The sequence below is a fragment of the Polypterus senegalus genome, chromosome 2 (assembly GCF_016835505.1).
Source record: "Polypterus senegalus isolate Bchr_013 chromosome 2, ASM1683550v1, whole genome shotgun sequence".
In the NCBI taxonomy this organism is placed as follows: Eukaryota; Metazoa; Chordata; class Cladistia; order Polypteriformes; family Polypteridae; genus Polypterus; species Polypterus senegalus.
In genome coordinates this window covers 265,812,591-265,833,961 of record NC_053155.1, presented here as the reverse complement: position 1 = coordinate 265,833,961, position 21,371 = coordinate 265,812,591, and the positions used below count along the sequence as shown (strand labels likewise).

The following is a 21,371-nucleotide window of genomic DNA, read 5'->3' as shown; positions in this document are numbered from 1 at the left end:
TTTTTGGTTTATAATTTCGGGATCTTGTGGTAGGACTTTGTTTGCTTAGGATTGCCTCTTTTTTCTATTTTGATCTTTTCTCTGTTTTTTTTTTTTTTGCAATTTTATGAAGAATAAACTTTGTGTTGCAGTCAGCATCTTAGAGTTATCCTTTCTGTTTTGCATATTGACACTGGGATTTGGCATGTATTGAAGGGAGAAACCAACTGATGACCCGTAATGTGTATGTTTTTCAAACTACTTACTCTGATGTGCTTATCTTCTTATGCAGTTGTGTATCTGGGCCTTGCCCTTCTTTTTCAATGCTGGTTGGATCCAGCCCTCTTCTCCAATACACACTTTTGTATGAAATCTTCATTTTCTTGGAAACATGTCACATGAAATAACCTTAATTCGGTATAAAAATAATGGACTGACTTGTTTCTTGAGAAAACTGTTTAATTTTGACCATTTTAAAACCCAGAACTGAACTTTAGGAATGACAATACCTTCTAATCTAAGAAAAGACAATTTACCAGCTTTATTAAGCAGAACAACAGGTTTTGGTTAGGTTTTTCTAATAACAAATTAGGATTTAAACATGACTAATTAAGTATAAGATATGGGAGTTTCCCATTAGGACACTAAAAATGGGATTTGCAGTAACATGGGAAAAACAAATTTAAAATCACTTATTTCAAGCAATAATAGCCATTAGAAACACTAGTAATGTCTTGGCTGAATTTTTTAAAATTAATTTAATGGTATCTTGGCTTTAATGTATCAAACAAAGGTATCAGTTTCTATCAAAAATAAAAACATAAACATGATGGGGTGACACAGCCATTACTATGTTTCCTGTTTTACCTTTAGAATATTTGTTTATCTGTGGTGGATTGACGCCCTGTCCAGGGTTTGTTTCCTGCCTTGCGCCTTGTGTTGGCTGGGATTGGCTCCAGCAGCCCCCCACGACCCTGTAGTTAGGATATAGCGGGTTGAATAATGGATGGATGGATATTTGTTTATTTTTGACATTCCATACCTCAACTGGTTACACACAGAACCATAACAGCTACCATAAATCCTGTTTTACAAAACAAACATTCAAAGAAAGCTGGTCATTGATATCTGGTGTGCAATCTAAAATGACAGATAAAACGTTGCATTTTTAATTTTATCCAAAATAAAACTGCCATTGTTTGTAGAAGAAAGTTGTTCATTCTCTCCACAAAAAGGCAGAACACAGGAAGCTAGCAATTTTACATTAGTGGTAGTTATGCATTTCATTATGTTCTGCCACACTTATTGTGCATTTATATCCTTAGTTAGACTGGAATCAATTCCAGCATCCATTGTTGAACACAATGAATGAGTTAACACTGTGTTAATGTGATTGGCTGACACCTTGTATTCATATAAGTGAACAGAAATGTTTTGCCAGTTTTTTGTATCCTGCACTAAATGGAGCATCTTTTTTTATTTTTTTATGATTTCATTTACTAACACTAGGTCTGGCCATTTTCATAGTGCTAACATTTTGAATGGCTGCTCATTGACAAATGTAACACATGTTAAGAAAACTTTCTGTAAATCACGTTGCTTTCCTAACGTGTTACACTTGTGCGCATTGTTAATACTCGAAACGTTTACTAGCGATAACACTATAAAAATGGCCAGACTTAGTGTTAGTTAATAAAATCACCAAATGTTAGCTGTTTCACAGTAAGTAACAACATTAGCGTTCATAAAAGAACTGCTACATCAAGCAAGTTTGCAAAGCTTGTATTTCTTTACCGGAAAGATGCGACTCAGTTTTTCTGCAGTCATGTCCTCGTCCTGGAGTGTCACTCTTTTACTGTTCCGAAAAACAACGTGACGGTCCATCCTCAGCTGATGCCATGCAGTGTAACTTCAAGGCCGTCGGTCGATGTGTCGTGAGGAGGGAGGGCTGTTCGCACGTCTCGTCAAAAATCACGCAGAAGAAGAAATGCCTCCGGTTTCAGACAACGAAAATGCGTCCGTTTTGTTGTTTTTGAGCTATTACACTTTCATTGTTTGAATCACAAATAAATCCAGAAAAGTATGTGTAATTTAAAATTTATGACTGCTATTTGTTACCACAGAATTAAAAAAATACCTTATTTTCCCTTATCTTATTCTTTAATCAAAAATAAAAATCTGAAAATTCCTTTCATTTTCGTTTTTTCGTTTTTGCTTCTAAAATGAAATTTCAATTACCAAAAAGTACACGGACCGGACCCAAACAGAAATCACCCTCCCTGCTATTCAATGTATTGTATATCTAATTTCATGGTGAATTCACCAAGGGAAACCCCCAGCGCTGTTCAATATATTATCTATTTGATAGTATATCATCACAGTCAAAATACCAACAGGATTCATCGGTATTCCAATGTAAAATATGCATACTTAAGTTTTCAAACCCCAAGGGGGACCCAACCAGAACCCCGCATTGCCTCTTGCCTGAAGAAGGGGTCTAAGTTGCCTTGAAAGCTTGCATGTTGTAATCTTTTAGTTAGCCAATAAAAGGTGTCATTTTGCTTGACTTTTCACTAAATAAATACTAGCAAATTCTGGAAGCAAACATCAAAAAAGTTGAAGTTTAAAAGAGGATTTGCCCTACAACAAGATGATGATCCAAATCACACCTCAAAATCTACAATGGAATACCTCAAGAGGTGAAAGCTGACAGTTTTGCCATGGCCCTTACAGTCTCCTGACCTAAACATCATTGAAAATCTGTGACTGTAACATAATAACCTAAACAGGTTTGACAATGGATAAATGAATAAGTTCAGGAGTTATGTAAAGTCTTAGAAATGGTTTCATGTACCACTACCCCTACTATAGAGACCAAGAATAAAATCTTATTTTTGTTTCTACAGTAATCAATGAACAAAGTGCATGCCAATTAGTCTAATGTGTGATCTGAAAAAATGTTTGGTTTTCCAACAGAAAGAGTTTACCCCACTTATTGATACAATTTATTGTGTTTTTTTTCCAAACCTATACTTCTTCACTACAATGTTGTAGACTGTTGCCACCTGTTTTGGCAATAACTACCAAAAGGGACAGCACACTCAAACTGTGACAATGTTATATTTGCTTCTTAACTAACATGTCCTGTATCTTCTGTTTCAGGGAATTGGAACCCCAGAATAAATCCACATGAACACAAACAGTACATATCCCCTAGGGGGGAAAAAAGGTGGACTAGGTATGTTACTGCTACAGTACTATGTCTCCCAAAATTGATCTACATTTGCTGTTATTAAAAGTTGTGCACATTCATCAAAATAAATTAACTCAAATGTTTTGCTGTTTCATTTAGTTTGTTAAATAAAAATCTAAATTAATCTCTTTGCTTGCATGTTGTGTTATATAAGAAATATACACCTAAACATACAAGTCTTGTGTGCATTAAAAAAAAATTGTAAGGAGAATGGGCCAGTCAATCCAACAAGCTTATCCATCCTATTCACCTGGAATAGTCCAAAATGGTTGAGATCTGAAAATCCCTAAAGACCTATTCTCCATCACATTACTTGATAATTTATTTCACGTGTCTATGGTTTATTGTGTGAAGAAACAATTCGTAACATTTATGTGAAATTTGCTCTTAACAAGTCTCTAACCATGTCCCAGTGTTCTTGTTGCAGTACAGTATTTATTTTAAAATATCCACGAGAATCCACTGTACTAATTCCTTTCATCATTTTAAACTTTTCTTTCATGTAATCTCCATTTGCTTAAACTGAAAAGGTTCAGCTCCTTCAAACTCTCCTTTAAGTTTAGAACTCTTAGTCCCAGAATCACCCTTGTTGCTCTTCTTTGGATTTTCTCTTGTGCTACTATATCTTTTTTTGTAATATAGAGACCACTATGACTCCTGGGTCCTTCTCATAAGGTGTATTTTCAAGTTTCAGACCTTTCATTGTGTATTCAAATCTCACATTTTTACTTCCAACATTTAATACCTTATATTTATTTACATTTAATTTCATCTAACACAAACATGCCCAAGCCTGTACGCTGTCCATGACACTCTGTAACAATTTAGCTGATTCTACATAATCTGCTCTTCAACCTAGTTTCATATCATCTGCAAACATATCAGCTTACTGATTATATTCTTGTCCAGATCATTTATGTGTATTATAAAGAGTAGTGGCCTCAGCACTGATACCTGAGGGACACCATGTTCAACATCAACTAATTCTGAAAAAGTACCCTTAACCATTACAATTTGTTTCCTGTGTTTGAACCAATTTCTTATACACCTAGAGACCATATCCTGAATTTGCACTTATTTTAATTTGATCAGTAACCTTTCATGTGGTAACTTATCCAAAGCCATGTGTAAGACAAGATATGTACCTCTATTATTGTACACTTTTTAGCTTCCTCATTTAATTCAGCATTTTACAGTAAGATATCAAAAAAAATTTGAAAGGTCAAAAGAGAAACCAAAAAAAAAAAAAATGCTATCGAAGTCAAAGCAACAGCAAGCAATTTTTTGAGTACTACATTTATAAAAAGATGATAAAAGAGAATTTAAAACTTTTAGGGATTCAAAAGGGGAAATCATTGAAAATGAATATTTTTCTCAAGTATTTGTAAATTAAGATTTTTCTTAATTTTCTTTTCTCTAAATTAAGAAAAAAGTGTAATGCCTCATGCAGAAATAAAAACAAGGTTTGAGTTCATAGATTTTAAAACGGAAGAGTCCCATGGGTTCTGCCCTGATGGGATTTTGTCAATTTTATTGAAAGAAATGAGAGATGTCATTTTAAGCAATAGAAGTATCAGAGGACTGGAAAGTTGCAAATGTGACTTCAATCTTTAAGAAAGGGGACAAAATGAATCCTAGTATTTACAGACCAATAAGTCTTAATTCTGTGCCATACAAATTTATGGGAACTAAAATAAGAAATAAATAAGTCCCTGTATGAAAATAACATACTAAATAACAGCCAGCGCAGGTTTATGCAAAGAGTATCTTGCCATGTCAGTCTTTTAGATTTTTTGAACAGGCACCTGCAATAGTTGACAAAAACAAAGCATAAAACACAATTTATTTAGACTTTTAAAAAGCCTTTGATACAATCCCACATCAAAGATTAGTACTAAAAGTAGAAGCTGAAGACATCAGAGGTAATCTACAGAACTGTATCTTAAAGTTGATTAACTTGCAGGAGACAGGGAGTACAGTCCTGGGACTGTTACTTTTTCTGGTTTATATTAATGACACTGATTATGTCATACTCTAAAACTTATAGAATTAAATCTGTTTAGTCTGGGGGAACTAATCCAGGTTTTAAAATTCTCAAAGGCATTGATAAAGTAGATCCAGTGGAATCACTGACTTGAGGACACCAATGGAAATTAAGAGGAAGTTTATTTAGGACTGGAACCAGAAAGCACTTCTTTATACAAAAAGCTGTGGGTATATGAAACAAACTACTGGGTAATATATTTGAAGCAGAAATCTGTAATCTTTAAGAAGTACTTGGGTCAGCTATTAGGACCCAGCTTAGCTATTAGCTTAACAAATGAGCTTGAAGTACTGAATGTCAAATTTCTTATGTTCTTGTTTATAGTGAAACAAGACCTTCCTCATCTAAACCCATTTTAAGTATTTGTTAATACTTCTGTTCCAAATATGGGTTGCTTGATCTTTTCAGTAATAATTGCTTCCATTAATTCACATGTGATGCACATTAGGTTTACTGGCCTATGGTTATTTGGATCAGCCTGCTATCCCTTTTCTTATAATGGGATACTATAGTATTTGTTAGCCTCCAGTCTTTAGGATTCCCCCAGTATGCAAAGATTTTTTTAAAAAATATGCCAAAGTGTTATATATATACTCACTAAATTCCTTAAGCACTTTAGGATAAATATTATCTTGTCCTGGTGATTTGTTATAGTTCAACTTATTTAAAATTGACAGTCCTTCTCCATTTACAAATGTCTAACTGCCTCCTTATTAGTCTGTGTTACTTTTGGTAAGTTATTGACTTCATCACACATATAAACTTCAATAAAGTGCAAGTTCAAAGTATTCTGTACTTCACTGTCTGTATATTTTGCCTCCCCTGTGATGGTACCTAATAATTTTCTACTCCTCCTTGACATTCAAGTTAAGCCAAGCAAATTTATTGTTGTACTAGCAAAATACCTGCGCTTCGCAGTGGCAAAGTACTGCCTTAAAGTTTTTATTAAAAAGAAAATTAAACCTTTTTAAACTGACGGAAAATATACCAATAATTATTTGTTAAGGATCTCTTTGTATACCACATTGTGAGTTCGGCCGTCCGGTTGTAATATGACCAGCTTCCTCTTGAGCATGCAACGTACAGTTGGCCATGTGAACAGTAATCTTGTTTCAAATCTCACAGCTTGGATTGCTGCTGTCATAATCGGTTTGAGTTTCATGGTTTGTTTCAATTACGACAGTATTTGCAGGACTTGTGTTGAAGTGACATTCGGCATATGTCAAGCGTTGTAAGTATACAACCGGTTTCATCGATAACTTCACATCCAGCTTTTAAGAGTTTAACATTCATAAACATCAAAGTGTCCATTACTGAAATCGTCACCTGTGAATCTAAGATGTTTAAGAGGCATTGGCAGTTGTCGAAAGGTGTAAAATATTTGGCCATTTCGGTACACTTGAAAGCGACAACCGAACAATTCAGTGGCAGCCATCAACTCACATGCAGATCCATAGGTGAAGGGCTTATGCATTTCACTCTTATAGTGCTCCTGTGTAGTATAATTATCTCCTGTACCGTCATCAGTCCCCACCTTGAACCTGTCCCAGTCATTCAATACATAAGACACAATGTTCCTCCGGATATCAAGAGTGAGCCTGATATGGCAGTGCAATATGTAACAAAGAGAATGGAAAAGGTAGGTGCCATCTCCGGGCATAGAAACCACTCGGTAACTGACAGTTCTTTGATCAATGGTGATCACCTTGATAGACATGTTAATGGGGGTACGGTTGGAATGATAAAGGAAATGGGTATCTGGACAATGTAAAGTAAGTCTAAAATACCTACACAATAACTACAATCGTAATAAATGAACAATAAAACAGCAGAGAAGCTGTGGATTAAATAAAAAGGCTGTAGTTATCAGCAGGGAGACGTGAATCCCGTGGCGAAGCAATGAAGGGAATGTAGAGACAGGAGCGACAGACGGCCTTATATAGGCAGGCAGCCAACAACGTGGGAGGCGTTGGGATGGGGGACCCAACGTCGTCTCACACGGTGACCGAGCTGCAGGCTATGGACGCATATATGTACGTAAGTAGGATTCAGTTAGCGTTGGGAACCCGCATACCAAATTTCTTGAAGATGGGCCCATAAGTAACAAAGACAGTTGAAAAGTTCAATATGGCGGCCGACAGTGGCATCATAATACTGAAATAAGTACATACATTGGTTTTGATTAGCACAGGGAAGCCACCTACCAAATTTCGTGAAGATGGGGCCATAAATAAGAAAGTTCAACATGGCGAACATTGTCAACCGTTATGACCGTTACGTGTAGAAGTTTGAAATGAAACCTGCTTAACTTTTGTGAGTAAGCTGTAAGGAATGAGCCTGCCAAATTTCAGCCTTCTACCTACACGGGAAGTTGGAGAATTAGTGACATTGAAAAGTTCAATATGGCGGCTGAAATTGGCGTCATACTACTGAAATAAGTACGTACATTGGTTTCGGTTAGCGCAGGGAAGCCGCCTACCAAATTTCGTGAAGATGGGGCCATAAATAAGAAAGTTCAACATGGCGAACATTGTTGACCGTTATGACCGTTACGCGTAGAATTTCGAAATGAAACCTTTTTAACTTTTGTAAGTAAGCTGTAAGGAATGAGCCTGCCAAATTTCAGCCTTCTACTTACACGGGAAGTTGGAGAATTAGTGGCGTTGGAAAGTTCAATATGGCAGCCGACAGTGGCGTCATACCACCAAAATAAGTACGTACATTGGTTTTGATTAGCGCAGGGAAGCCACCTACCAAATTTCGTGAAGATGGGGTCAGCCTTCTACCTACATGGGAAGTTGGAGAATTAGTGACGTTGGAAAGTTCAATATGGCGGCTGACAGTGGTGTCATACCATCGAAATAAGTACGTACATTGGTTTCGGTTAGCACAGGGAAGCCACCTACCAAATTTCGTGAAGATGGGGCCATAAATAAGAAAGTTCAACATGGCGGACGTTGTCGACCATTATTGACCGTTATGACCGTTACGTGTAGAATTTCGAAATGAAACCTGCTTAACTTTGTAAGTAAGCTGTAAGGAATAAGCCTACCAAATTTCAGCCTTCTACCTACATGGGAAGTTGGAGAATTAGTGATGAGTGAGTGAGTGAGTGTGGGCTTTGCCTTTTATTAGTATAGATCACTTAACACAAATGTACAGGTGAGTGATAAACATCTGTGCAAGCTCCACAATCACAGATTAATACTAATTCTAAGTGTAGATTTACACAATACACTATACACCTAATAAATACAGTTCAATTCATCAATTCATCAGTCACACATTGTACAAAATAGATTAGACGTACCAAAAATTCATACACTATTATTAGTATTAGTTGTGGTGCAAGGGAATGTAGAGATGAAGGAATAACAGTATAAATGTGGGGGAGGGATGGGGATGTTCATAAGAGTTAGCACCAGTCACTGTGCAGAGCTCAACATCTTAGCAGCATGATGGAAGAAGTTGTTTTGGAGCCTGCTGGTCTGGGACTCAAGGCTGTGGTATCATCTGCCTGAAGGTAATAATGTGAACAGTTCAAAACTCAGATGATTGGGGTTACTGAATAATATTAATAATATAAGATGATATATTTGTCATGTAGGTTAGGCACATCATTTTCAATAATTTGTTGGGCAGAACACACAACCATGAATAGAAGCTGTGCAACTGGGGGCATAGCAGTTCCCATAGCATTGATGCATCCAGTAAGGATGCTTTAAATGGTGCAGGTGTAAAATGATTTGTGGGATTTTGGGCTCATGCCAAACCTCTTCAACACTTTTCTGGTGTGAACAGTCCGTGTGAGGTCTTTGGTGAAATGCACACCTAGGAACTTATAACAGATTAGACAGTATCTGACAAAGTATGTTGCACAACTCCTGGTCCAGACTTTGGTCTTATCACATCTACACTACAGCAACTCTCAGCTGACAGGAGTACCAGCATTTACGTATGTCACTGCAGATGATTCAAAATGAAGCTACATGTCTGTTGTTCAACCAGCCGAACCAGGCACATGTCACTCCTATCTTCAGTTCACTACTTTTTCTTCCCGTAGTGGCACATATTAAAATTAAATCCTTGATGTTTGCCTACAGAGTAGTCATTGGTTTAGCACCTATATATATATACAGTATATATGGGGACACTTTTGTGGTCATATGTTCTTTATAGATCATTCAGGTCTGCTAATGAATTGCATCTGGTGATGCCACCTCTGGATGGTATCAAATCTCAGTCCAGACTCTTTTTATATGTAGCTCATGAAAGATAGAACAAGCTGCCCACCTCCATTCGAAATTCTTACTCCCTTAATGTGTTTAAGAGGTGTCTAAAGACTGTCTTGTTTGGTAATTTTTTTACATTTTACAGTCACATGAACAATTTATTCTCTTCTCAGTGAATCATATGAATAGATTTGTGAGAATAGAAGAATTGATTTGGTATAGTAGAGATTCACAGGAGTGCAAAAACACCTGTGTGATATTGTCAGCCTTTTTAATTTAGAGCAGTGTTTCTTAAATTACGGGTCATAGACATTTCCATGATGGGTCACCACATAAATGTGAGGTAAAATTAAGCCAAGATTTTCCAAGGGTGAATTCTGTATTGACTGAGAAACTGCATGCTATTTCTCATACTGTTTGTGGCAGTGAAACAATGTTGTTGATGTATCTTGGAGAGCTTGGCTTATGTGGCACTAAAATATAAGTATTCCCACTTTCCATCTCATAACCAGTGAAACAATCAAACTGTGAAGGCTGACAGCAAATACATGTTTAAGAAAGGAAGAAAGATGTGGAAATGACAGATGAGCTTGTGACGTGAAGAGACCATGGCACTAATTTGAAACATCAAAATGAAAACAGCAGGTGCTGCTCAAGGATGTGATGATTTTTGAGGTTTGTGAGGAGTGAGTCAGTAATAGTGAGGGTATACATAGTACTGTAGCAGTGTTTTATACTAAATGAAGTTTCACTGGTCTTGGATAACTGATTGGGCCTTCATTAAGTGTTTACCTTTACAACATACATTGAATCTAAATCTACAACTGATGTGCAAAGAAGTATTTTTATTAAGTTTAAAATGCATTGGTGAAGAAGAACTTGTTGTCATACAATTTTAAAGTAGTTTGATAAATATTAATCTACTGGTATTGTGAAAGATGTGTTTTTTAAACCACTGAGAGCTGCAAGAACACCAGAAAATATCAAAAGATTCAGACAAACACTAGACATTCAGTACAATGTTAGTCAGTAGAGTTAAATGTTTTAAGCTGGACTGTTCACCGAATTATTTAGCAAGATTGATCCTATTACTTGTATAAAGTACACAGTGTATATATTTTTAGGAATAATTTAGCTTTTTTCCAGTTAATTGAACTGAAAAATGAAAAACTGAGTATTTTAAACTATTTGCAAGGTCAATCAGAAAAATGTATTGTTAATAGTGGAGCTTACTTGAAAAAGTTATTTTTTTAAGTTGTTTAATACATCATAAATAAACTGCATTGATTAATTTTTTAATTACTTCATTCCTTAACTGGTGCCATGAGTCAAATGACAAAATTAAGTGATGTTTCACGCTATGCTTTCAAAAATCATCATAACCTTATGCCAAACCCCAAAAAGTTTTATTCACAGCTTCAGTAAAGCTTAAACTAATCATTTCCACTGGCAGTAACAGACCTCAGAAATCTATACCTGTTTTAAATTATAACAGTTGTTTTAAGTTTAAGCATCAGGTGCTCACTGTACAGAGTTCACATGTTCTCCTCGTGTCCGTGCAGTTTTCATCCTGTTACTCTAGTTTTCTCCCACAGTACAAAAGGCATATTAATTGGTGGTACTGAATTGGCCTAGTGTGTATGTGTGTTCACCCTATGATGGGGATGGCATCCTGTCCAGGGATCATTTTTGCCTTATTCCCTATGGTTGCTGGGATAGGCTCCAACTGCCCCATGCCCATGCTATGAATAAATATATTTGTTATGTGTATAAAAAAAATAGTTTTTTAACAATGCGTTAGTCTCCCATTTTTTCTGTTAGTAATATTCATGTGAGAAAATGTGATTGAAAAGAAACAAAAACATTTTTTTAATTATACGGCTATTGTTATTTGTCTCTTTATGTTACTATGATAACAATCCTCTTTTTTTGATCCCAGTACCTTATCAATTTTCTAATCTGAGTCCTCAGATTAAAAAAGTGCTTTGGAGGTTTAAAGTGCATATGTGTTCCCCTTCAGCCTATTTCATTTAGATATTTAAAGTGCAAGTGAAAGTAGTGCCTGTCTAATTCATGGTTTGTTCTTTTTACAACTAAATCATCATAATGCAATACAGTAGCAACACGTTTATAGTAGAATATATTATTTTTTACAAATTGTTTTTGAATTGTTCTTCATAGAGCATATACAGATACTCTAAATGATTACGTTTATAATCATAATCTACATCATTCCTAATTAAAACAGCACAACCTGTACTAGTTTTTGTACTTAGTACAATATATGTTTAAACTAAACGTTTATTTGTACTTTTTCTTAAACAAATTGTTTGAGTACTTCTTCCACCACTGGTTAGTGCTGGATTTACAAGTCTTTAAATGCCTTACACGTTTTTTTTCCTTTGCAAATTTCTTTTCAAGTCCTTATTTATCCACACTGGAGCTTTCTTTAATTTGATACTGCTTCTAAATGCTGTGAACTTGTCCTGCATTATATGTAAACTATGTTTAAACCTTTTGAAATCGATGTGTACAATTTTATACTTAATTTTACCTACCTTTTAAAATGAAATGGGCAAACATTATTTTAAAAGGCATTTGGACTTCTAACGAGAGCTTATCTTTTAAAGATGTATGGCTGTATGTGATTGCTAAAGGTCCTAGTAATAAGAGGGATGTGTAGTGCAGAAAAGCAGCGGAGCATTGCTTCCTTTAACTGTTTGTCAGTCGTTGACGAAAATGACCCGGATGTGTTTGTGCGCTCGCGCAGTAAATCCGTTCAAAGACGGCTTAGTATAGCTCTCCAACCCGCGTGTGAATTCGAGGGGCTTTTAGGACCCTGGGGAATCGGCAGGAGTGCCTCATCCTTTACGTCATCAGTCAGCTAATTGAGGAAGAGATGTTTTGCTGTCATCGTAAGCCTTAGAATGTCCAGGCAAATCAATGTTGACTGACTTTTTGACCTTCTAGAATTCGGTCCGAACGTTTCGGAGGGGCTATTCTTCAGTAGAATTGCTGGACACCGCACCACGGATTGTTAAAAAAGGGGGAGGCGCGCGTGTGCAACGACAGCAACTTTCAAGCCAGTCCTTCTGTTTCTTGTTACGGTGGTAACTTCAGGTGATGGTCTTGGCGGCTTTGAGTGCCGGCTCCAGCACAGCAGAGTGTCGGCGCATTGCACCGTAGGTCCTCGCTGCTCCGTCCTGCAGGCAGCGCTGATTACCCACAACCTCCTTCCCCTTTGCTCCCTGTGATTGGGTGGAAGATGGCGCTGGGCGGATGGAAATCCTAATGACAGTTTCCAAGATCGCCTCCATTTGTACCATGGTGAGCAATTATTTGGATTTCAAATGTACATTTTAGTTTTTGCTTCCTTTCATTTTATGCGCACATGTCTGTTAGCTATATGTAAAAATGAAAACAATGGCCGACTGTGAAGCGGAGGTCTTAACACAAATTTTGCACCCCCCCCCCTTCACTTTCATTTCACCCCTTTGCTTGACTCAGGCCTAATTATTTTATCCCAGACCTAATGTGACCAGATGTTTAAAGGCGAACTGCTAAAATGAACTATTGTAGACCTTTTACATTTTAAAGCTGACCTTTGGAAGCGCATACAGTAGACACGGACGCTTGTCCCATATGCAGTTAACCTGTAAGGTGTAATATAAGAAATACAGTACGTATTGTATTTTACAAAAAAAAAAACCCTGCAACTTTTTTGCGCCGCACCCCTGACCGTCTCGGGCAATTATGGCACACTTCGGTGGAGATGAGACGTTCGGCCTACATCTCTGTGTTGCGCGCCGCAGGTTAAGAGTGAAACTTGATGGGGGCGGTGTCGTGATCGTTTAAATCTCTTTGGCTGCTCCTCGCTGCCATATAACTGCATCTCGGGCAGCTTGGCAGCGGACTGCCTGCTTTTAATCACTCCTGCCGAAAAAAACTCGGTCTCGACTGTAACCAGCGCTCTGCAATTTTGTTCAAGCATAGAAAGTTGTTTATTAGTAGTGTTTTGGCATCCTTACTCAGCAAGTAGGCCTATTTTTTTTAATTTGAACACTTGAATGGGCACTAACCAGTGCCAACTAATAAGCAAATTATAACACTAGTACTTAAGATATCATATTAATAAGACATACTCTTTTAAATCAGTGTGTAGGGTTGAGTTTATGATTCCCTGGCGTTCAGTTAGCATGATTTAAAAATGTGAGCTGAATCCAAAAGAGTAATCTTTTATGTGTGATAAATAGGTTAAATCAAACCTGATTTCAGATATGGCAAGATGTCAAACTTAGATTAGAATGTGTTTGATTAATGTGGTGTGAATCACAGTCAACACTGCGATTCAACATTGTTAAGTATGTTTGAACTGTGATGTGATATTGTTGTGCCTTTATCTATGTTTTGGGATATGTTGCATTCTTAACTTGATTCTACAATTTTGTTTTTCTTTAAATAACAACAAAGTAAAACATGAAATTGTATTCCTCTAGGCAGGTGTCAGCCCATTACACCTAATAAGAAACACTTAAATCTGTTCATCCCACCCAAATTATTTATTTGTGGAAAAAGGTGGTACATGCTAAAATATGGGTTTGCATGTAACCAAGTAATGAAATTGACTGGCACTGGTTACTCTACCTTTTGTTTGTTCTGGCAAAATGGAGCTAAAAACTCCTGTGACCCTAAATTGAATTAAGCAGGGTTGAGCAGGTTATATATAATTCAAAAATCGCAACAGCCTCCACAGCTTTCGAATAATCAGTTATGTTCATACTGTAATATAAATCTTTGCATTATATAACAAAAGTTTGTGATGATACCGTATTAGGTAAGTGTTTGTAGTGTTGTTGGAGTACTTGTTTTTCAAAATACAGTGCTTTCAAATGGCATATAGTGTTCAAAAGAAGTAGTTGTAAATACTTTGAAATCACTTATGTATTTTTTGTCTTGTGCTTTCTGACTCAGTAGTATGAGAAAGTTCCCCAATTATGATATATTGTCTGAAACATCTAGATGTCTAATTATTATTGACCATCTAAAAAAAATGAAAATCCTTAATTTTTTAATGTTATTTTTGGACCATATTTTGTGTAGCAACTTACATCCTTACGATAAACAGTAAAACAATAAGTCCCTTAAAGAAAAATAATTAGAAGTACTTGAAGGTGCATGTTTCACATCAACTGACCCCAGAGGTTCACTTCCTAATGATATACATGGAGTCAGTTACTCCTTTTCACAAAACTTCAAAAAAAAAAAGTATTAGTAATTTTATGAAATTTTGAGGATGGTGATCATGACTATTATATTTTTGATATTTGTTTTTTTATATACAAGTGGTTCTAACCCCTCTAAATACCACTCCTAAAAGGCTAAACAATGTCATGTCAAATATAACCACGTGGGGTTACATTTTAGACTATTTCAGGGTCAGCAATCACAAATATGTTTCTTGAAATTTTGATCCTTTACTAGGGATCTAGCATTCTGTGGACCTCTATCAGAGACTGAAAAATTACAAATTTCTATTACAGTCAAGAAATTTACACTTTGATCATTGAAATTGAAGTACACATTTAAATTTTTCAAATATTTGATACAGCTATTACTGTTTATTTAGTTCTACATTATGAACTAAATTATTACATTTGTTATGATCACCCCGAATTAGGCCGACTTACACTAATTTAGAATTGTCTATTTTTTTTTCTTTTAAGGCTCTTTCTAAACTTAAAGACTTATATGGAATTAGAGTATTTTGCATTGCATGCTCAGTTTTTTTTCTAATTTTAGAAGACTATCGCTTCTTCTGCACTTATAAATAAAAATTGTTCACAAAACATATTCATTATCACATGAGATAATAAAGTTTAGTACTCCAATAGGGACTTATGGAAAATGGTAACTTTAAAATGCTGAAGTCTGCATTACCCTCACTCAGTTCTTAAATAATGTGTGTGTATGTATATAGATTGTGCATTCATGCAATATATAGCGCATACATACTGTACATCACATTCTATATTTAATATTTTTTAGTAGGTACATTTTTTTTATGTACGTCTGTCACATTTGGAGCACAGTCAGACTAAATGACTTACTTGGGGTCACTTGTTGATTCAGTGATAAGATTTAAATTGGCATATAAATACAGCATATGTTTATATTTTTGTGACCACACATCTGCCATGGTCTTTGGGTGTTAAGATCAATGTTGTAATAGTTACTGCGCCCTCACCTCACAGGTTGCGTGCAGCAAGTTGTTATTTTAGGATCATAATAGATTAGTCCTAAATGTTTGTTAATCAGCCTTTGCAGGTGAATTTTATAAGGGTTGGTTTCAGTTGAAAGAGTGTGTGTCCAAGTGCAACTAGAAATAGGCTTGATGAGTGTCATGCTATATCTTGGAAGGAGTGAAGTGAGTGTAATGTTGCATATTTGGAAAACTCAACCTATTTCTTTTTTTTTAAGATGTTGTTTTTCAATTTTAGGCAGTTTGTATGCCCATAATTAAGCATATTATAGCCAATTAATCAAACTGGATAATTCAGTGTCTACCTTTTTACAAATTTCCAAATGTGTGTCTGATCCCTAACATATATGCTGTGTTCATGTTCAATTGCCATTTGTGGCTTTGCTTCCTGGGCCCTCCCTTTGTGGAGAGTACTTTGAGTAGTGAGAAGCGCTATATAAATGCAAAGAATTATTATTATTATTATTATTATTTGTAGTGTATTCTGAGCATGGTTGTAGATGAAGTGCCTTTGATTTTTAGAAGATGTGCCTGTATGTCTACTAATCAGCATTTCCTTTAACATTGTTTACAGGACTGTTGCAAATGTATCTTGTTAGAGCTTTTACTATTAAACAGTAAGTGGGGTGTGTGTGTATATACAGGAAATTTAGTGAATTTGTGCTAAATAAATTCCTGCCACAAAATGTCTGGAAAGAAAGACCAAGGTGGTCACAATGACACTGTGCCGTGATATGCAGTTCCAAAGTATGTTGCCCTGAGTGCATACTGTGTCTCCACCAGATCCAAATATAAAATGTGAGGTAAACTAATTTGAATTTGAAATGTACAAATGTGTTTTCTGCATCTGATTTTGCCGGAGTATCTTTGCTTCCCCAGAGATAACTAACACATTACTTATCCTCCGTGCTTATCCTTTCATGCTCTGATGATTTATGCAATAGTACTCCTTGTACTAACTGAGCAATTATGAATACAGCATACTAATATGTCATGCAGGATAAATCTGAAATGGTACTATTTGAAAGTGGGTATGTATTAGAGTTTGGATGTATACTGGTATCTCTTTATACTGTAATGTACATCTGATATATACTGTTTACTGTGTTCAGTAAAGGGAGGTCAGGCGTCAGAATAGCACACAAACCCACGAACAATCTGAGCACAGTCCTCTTTAATGCTAAAAACAAGAAATTGACAGCAGAAATCACGAAACGCAGTTTAACATCAAAAAGAATCGCAACACTTATACAGGAACATTGCAACACCGTCAGAAGAAAGGACTCACGATCACTGATCTATACACATACTTAATCAACAGGACATACATTTAACTGGGACAATGTACAAGTAAAATTTAAAGACCGTGCTAAAAGTGCCAAAGAGCTGGCTGAATCTTGGTTATCAAATGAGAACGCCTTCAACAGACACTTGGACATAAATCCAGCATATGCAAACTTAAGAAGAACATGTTCGTAGTAAACAAAACTTTACACCCAATAACACCTCCCTGCCCAAGTAGTTTTTGCTCTATATTCCTCTGATGAGATATATATATTGGCGACTGGGAGCCCGATCGAATCGGGCTACAAATTCTACGTTTGTGAAATCCATACTTTCTCTGCAAAGAATTATTTGTTTTTTTTAAGTCCTTGAAATGATTTTGTTATCATGGCACTGATTTGTGCTTAAAATAGACCTTTTCGGCCGATGTAATGAAGAGTTTTCTGTTTAAACGGGGCTGCGAGACGTGAACTCAGCTCTTCGCACCTCATTTGATTTTTTCCGGAAAACAAATTTTCAAAACAAACGATTTTACTTACTCTAATCAGAGTCGGAGTAATAATTATGTTGGCGTGGTCATTTTAGATCTGAGATCGGCTTAAATTTAAACAATGAATGTTGTTAATACCCAGCCATCATTACTCAGTTTCCCAATACAGTGATCCCTCGCTATATTGCGCTTCGACTTTCGCGGCTTCACTCCATCGCGGATTTTAAATGTAAGCATATCTATCTATCTATATATCTATATCTATATCTATATCTATATATCTATCTATATCACGTTCGCGGATTTCTGTGGACAATGGGTCTTTTAATTTATGGTACATGCTTCCTCAGTTTTTTTGCCCAGTTGATTTCATACAAGGGACGCTATTGGCAGATGGCTGAGAAGCTACCCAATCGGAGCACGTATTGCATATTAAATAAAACTCCTCAATGATATACGATATGCTTCCCGCGCGGTGCTTTGCACACTTAAAAGCTCTAATAGCCCGTATTGATTTTTGATTGTTTGCTTCTCTCTGTCTCTCTCACTCTGTCTGACATTCTCTGCTTCTGACGGAGGGGGTGTGAGCAGAGGGGCTGTTTGCACAGTGGCTATTTGCTTAGAAGATACGGACGCTCCTATAAAAAATGCTGAAAGACTACCTTCACATTGATCCCTTCATTGTGGCCGCTTTATCGCGGTGCTTTGCATACTTAAAAGCCCAACAGCCCTATTGATTTCTGATTGTTTGCTTTTCTCTCTCTCTCTCTCTGACATTCTCTGCTCCTGATGCGCACTCCTTTGAAGAGGAAGATATGTTTGCATTCTTTTAATTGTGAGAAAGAACTGTCATCTCTGTCTTGTCATGGAGCACAGTTTAAACATTTGACTAAAGGGTGTTATTTCATGTCTAGAGGGCTCTAATAATGTTAAAAAACGTATTTAGAAGGTCATAAACAGGTTTTCTATGCTCTAACTGCGAAAATATTCGTTTTATAAATAAAGAATCCTACTTCGTAAAAATTCATTTATCTGTCTGGAGCTGATTAACCGCGATAAACGAGGGTTTACTGTATAACTGTGTGGAGAATATTTATAAACAGTGTGGGAGAGTTTCTAAGGGCTTAAAATATATAAAAATAACCATACAAACATATGGTTTCAGGAACGCAACCCCCGCGATCGAGGAGGGATTACTGTAGATGTCAGAAGGACGGCTGCCAAAACCGAACTGCCCAAAGATAGATTTCGACGTGCTAAGCAAATGGCGATACGTTCTAAATTACTTATGATTCTGGAGCTGTCGCAGGGTTTAAGTCCGTCGGCGATGTTAGTCCTGGAAATTACGCCCCACCAAACATTCCAAAAACCAACTGAACTTACTGTTATCTGCTCGAACCAACACCGACTTACTATACTCGGCTGTCCAGCGGCGTCACTGAAGCAATCGAACATTCTTAGCTAATCATGCAATACTACGTTCGCATTTGCCACGTTATGTTCGAACTACAGAGGCAGAGTCCCATTGCATGGTTCTAACTTGTATTGAGTCAAGGTATTGACGCGAACACCATACATACGGATAGTATCAAATTATATATAAGGATTTATAATATTGTGAGATGATCAGCCCGGACACCAACTGTTCGTAATAACACACGCTTTTTTATAACAAGTGTCCCCTAACACCAGTCCTGCACATTCAAAGTGCTTCCCACACCAAACACCCTTCCTCGGGCCATTCACTGTCCATGGGCCGCCTTTCCTCTCCTCATGGGAGCTTCGTCCTGCTCCTGACTCTAGGTCCAGATGCCTAATGATGCTCTTCTGGCAGCACTTCCTGGTGTGGTGGAAGTGCTGCCCTTGCACCCGGAAGCACTCCGGGCATTCCTGGAAGGACCTTCCTCCACCCTCCCAGGTGTGGTGGAAGTGGCGATCTCCCAGGCTCCATGACACTCGGGGAGCCCCCTGGCGGGGGCCATGGGCTCCACTGGGCTTGAGCCACCTTGCTTCTTCCCCGTGATCCTCTCAGCCTCCAGGGCAGTTGCCCCCTCATCCTTTCAGGCGACCCGGCTGGTTCTGACCCGCAGCCTTTATCTATCTATCTATCTATTGCCTAAATTTCTTTCTTCATAAATGTTTTACTCTTTGTCCTTTTTTTAATTTAGAAATTTCCTTCTTCATAAATTTTTTACTCTTTGTCCTTTTTTTTAATTTAGAACTTTCTTGGTAAACACCCAAACTCATTTTTACAAAATTTAAGTTGCTGTGAATAGAAATGTGCAAGATATAAATTATTAGTACTAAATATGTACGCCAAATACTGAAGAGCTGAAGTACTGCGAAAAGTATAAAAATGGGAACAATTTCTGGTGCAAGTGTAGGTGTGGATCCTGTGATAAACTAGTACTCTGTCCATGCTTTTTTCCTTCATTATTCCCTGTGCTCCCAGGATAGACTTTTGCTCCCTGGTCCACTGAATTGGAGTAGAAGGGTTTCAGAGTGACTAAGCCTGTTATTAGTTTTCCAGTAAATATGACTTATTTTCTTTGAGCTTACCATGAACTTTTGCCAAAGGACGTTTCCAAAAAAGGAAAGTGAACTGTGTTATCATAGGGAAAGGAGTCCTACAAAGTCCTTAATTTTCTTCTGAAATGTCCTTTTCAGAGTTTGGTGGCTGCCTTAGCTGTAGATATATTTTCTTGAAAGTTATTCTTGAGCATTCTTCCTTATTTATTTGTGTGTGTCACTGAATTTACTTTTCTGATTTAAAGACAACTAGCCTACCAAAAACAATTTAAAGAATTGTGACTACATGTCCCAAAGAAACTTCAAATTGGCAGTTGTCAGATTGTCAAATAAAGGAACAAAACTGAGTTGGAATTCACTAAACAATCTAATTCAAAGTCTGGAATTTTTTTTCAGTGCTGAACAGCGGCAAATGATGTGAAAAACACCCAGGAAAGAAGAAGAACACAAATTTCATGTTAACCCGTGTTGCATAATCCACATGTCCATTATCCAGTCTCATGCATTTTGTGCTAAATATTCTTAAACAGATACTTGAGGAAAAATTGGTGCACATTATACACAGGAAATGGAAGTCACATGAAATAGCTTTTTTTTTAATTAAAGATTTGCTTATTCTCATTTATTGGTCAAGAGTCTTCAATTCAAATTCTCAGTCCAATATTACTTGGTTTTTCCTCTTTATGTTGTGTGCTGGATGGGTTGTCATGTTTAGTGTTGGTGTTAGAACTGGTTGAAATAAATGAATTGGAGAATCCGTGGTCTAAATATTTGATGAATATTGCAATATCTATGACTAAACAAGTGGTACACCCAAAATAAATGATTTATACTGGAGTTGCATTAATGGTGAGTGAGCTTATTCTGGGATCAGAATGAGCACATGCAGTAAAAAGCTTAATCAGTTAATAAAGTGAAAGGACTTTTTAAAAAAAAAAAAAAACTCTAGTAAAGTGTTTGATTTGCTGCTCACTATCTAGGAATTTATTCAGAATTGATGAATAGAGTGATACAACCCTATTCACAATTCCTATATGGGAACAGTGTATTCCTTATTATTTACGGCAATAATGGCTAAAGAGATATCAAAAACAGACTGTTTCATAAGTTCAAAATTGATTTGTGCATCATATTGTCATATATTTACAACCCTTGTATCTCCTGCCTAAGAAAACTACCTTTTTAAATTTGGTGAACTGTCAGCAGTGCTAGATGGTTGTAAGAGTTACTGGCTTCAGTCTTAAAATGTGTAGTGAATAAGCTTTCATCACACCAGTGATATGTTAAACTATGCCCATGGA

The 21,371-nt window shown here is 36.6% G+C and overlaps 1 protein-coding gene across 1 annotated transcript in view; it reads left to right on the top strand.

Moving 5' to 3' along the window:
- The first annotated feature begins 12,335 nt into the window (after window positions 1-12,335).
- usp12a (ubiquitin specific peptidase 12a) overlaps window positions 12,336-21,371 on the top strand; it is a 97,668-nt gene continuing 88,632 nt past the window's right edge. Inside the window, exon 1 of the mRNA XM_039745486.1 lies at window positions 12,336-12,835. Coding sequence (XP_039601420.1) covers window positions 12,788-12,835 — 48 coding nt within the window. The 5' untranslated portion in view covers window positions 12,336-12,787. The remainder of the gene's footprint in view (window positions 12,836-21,371) is intronic.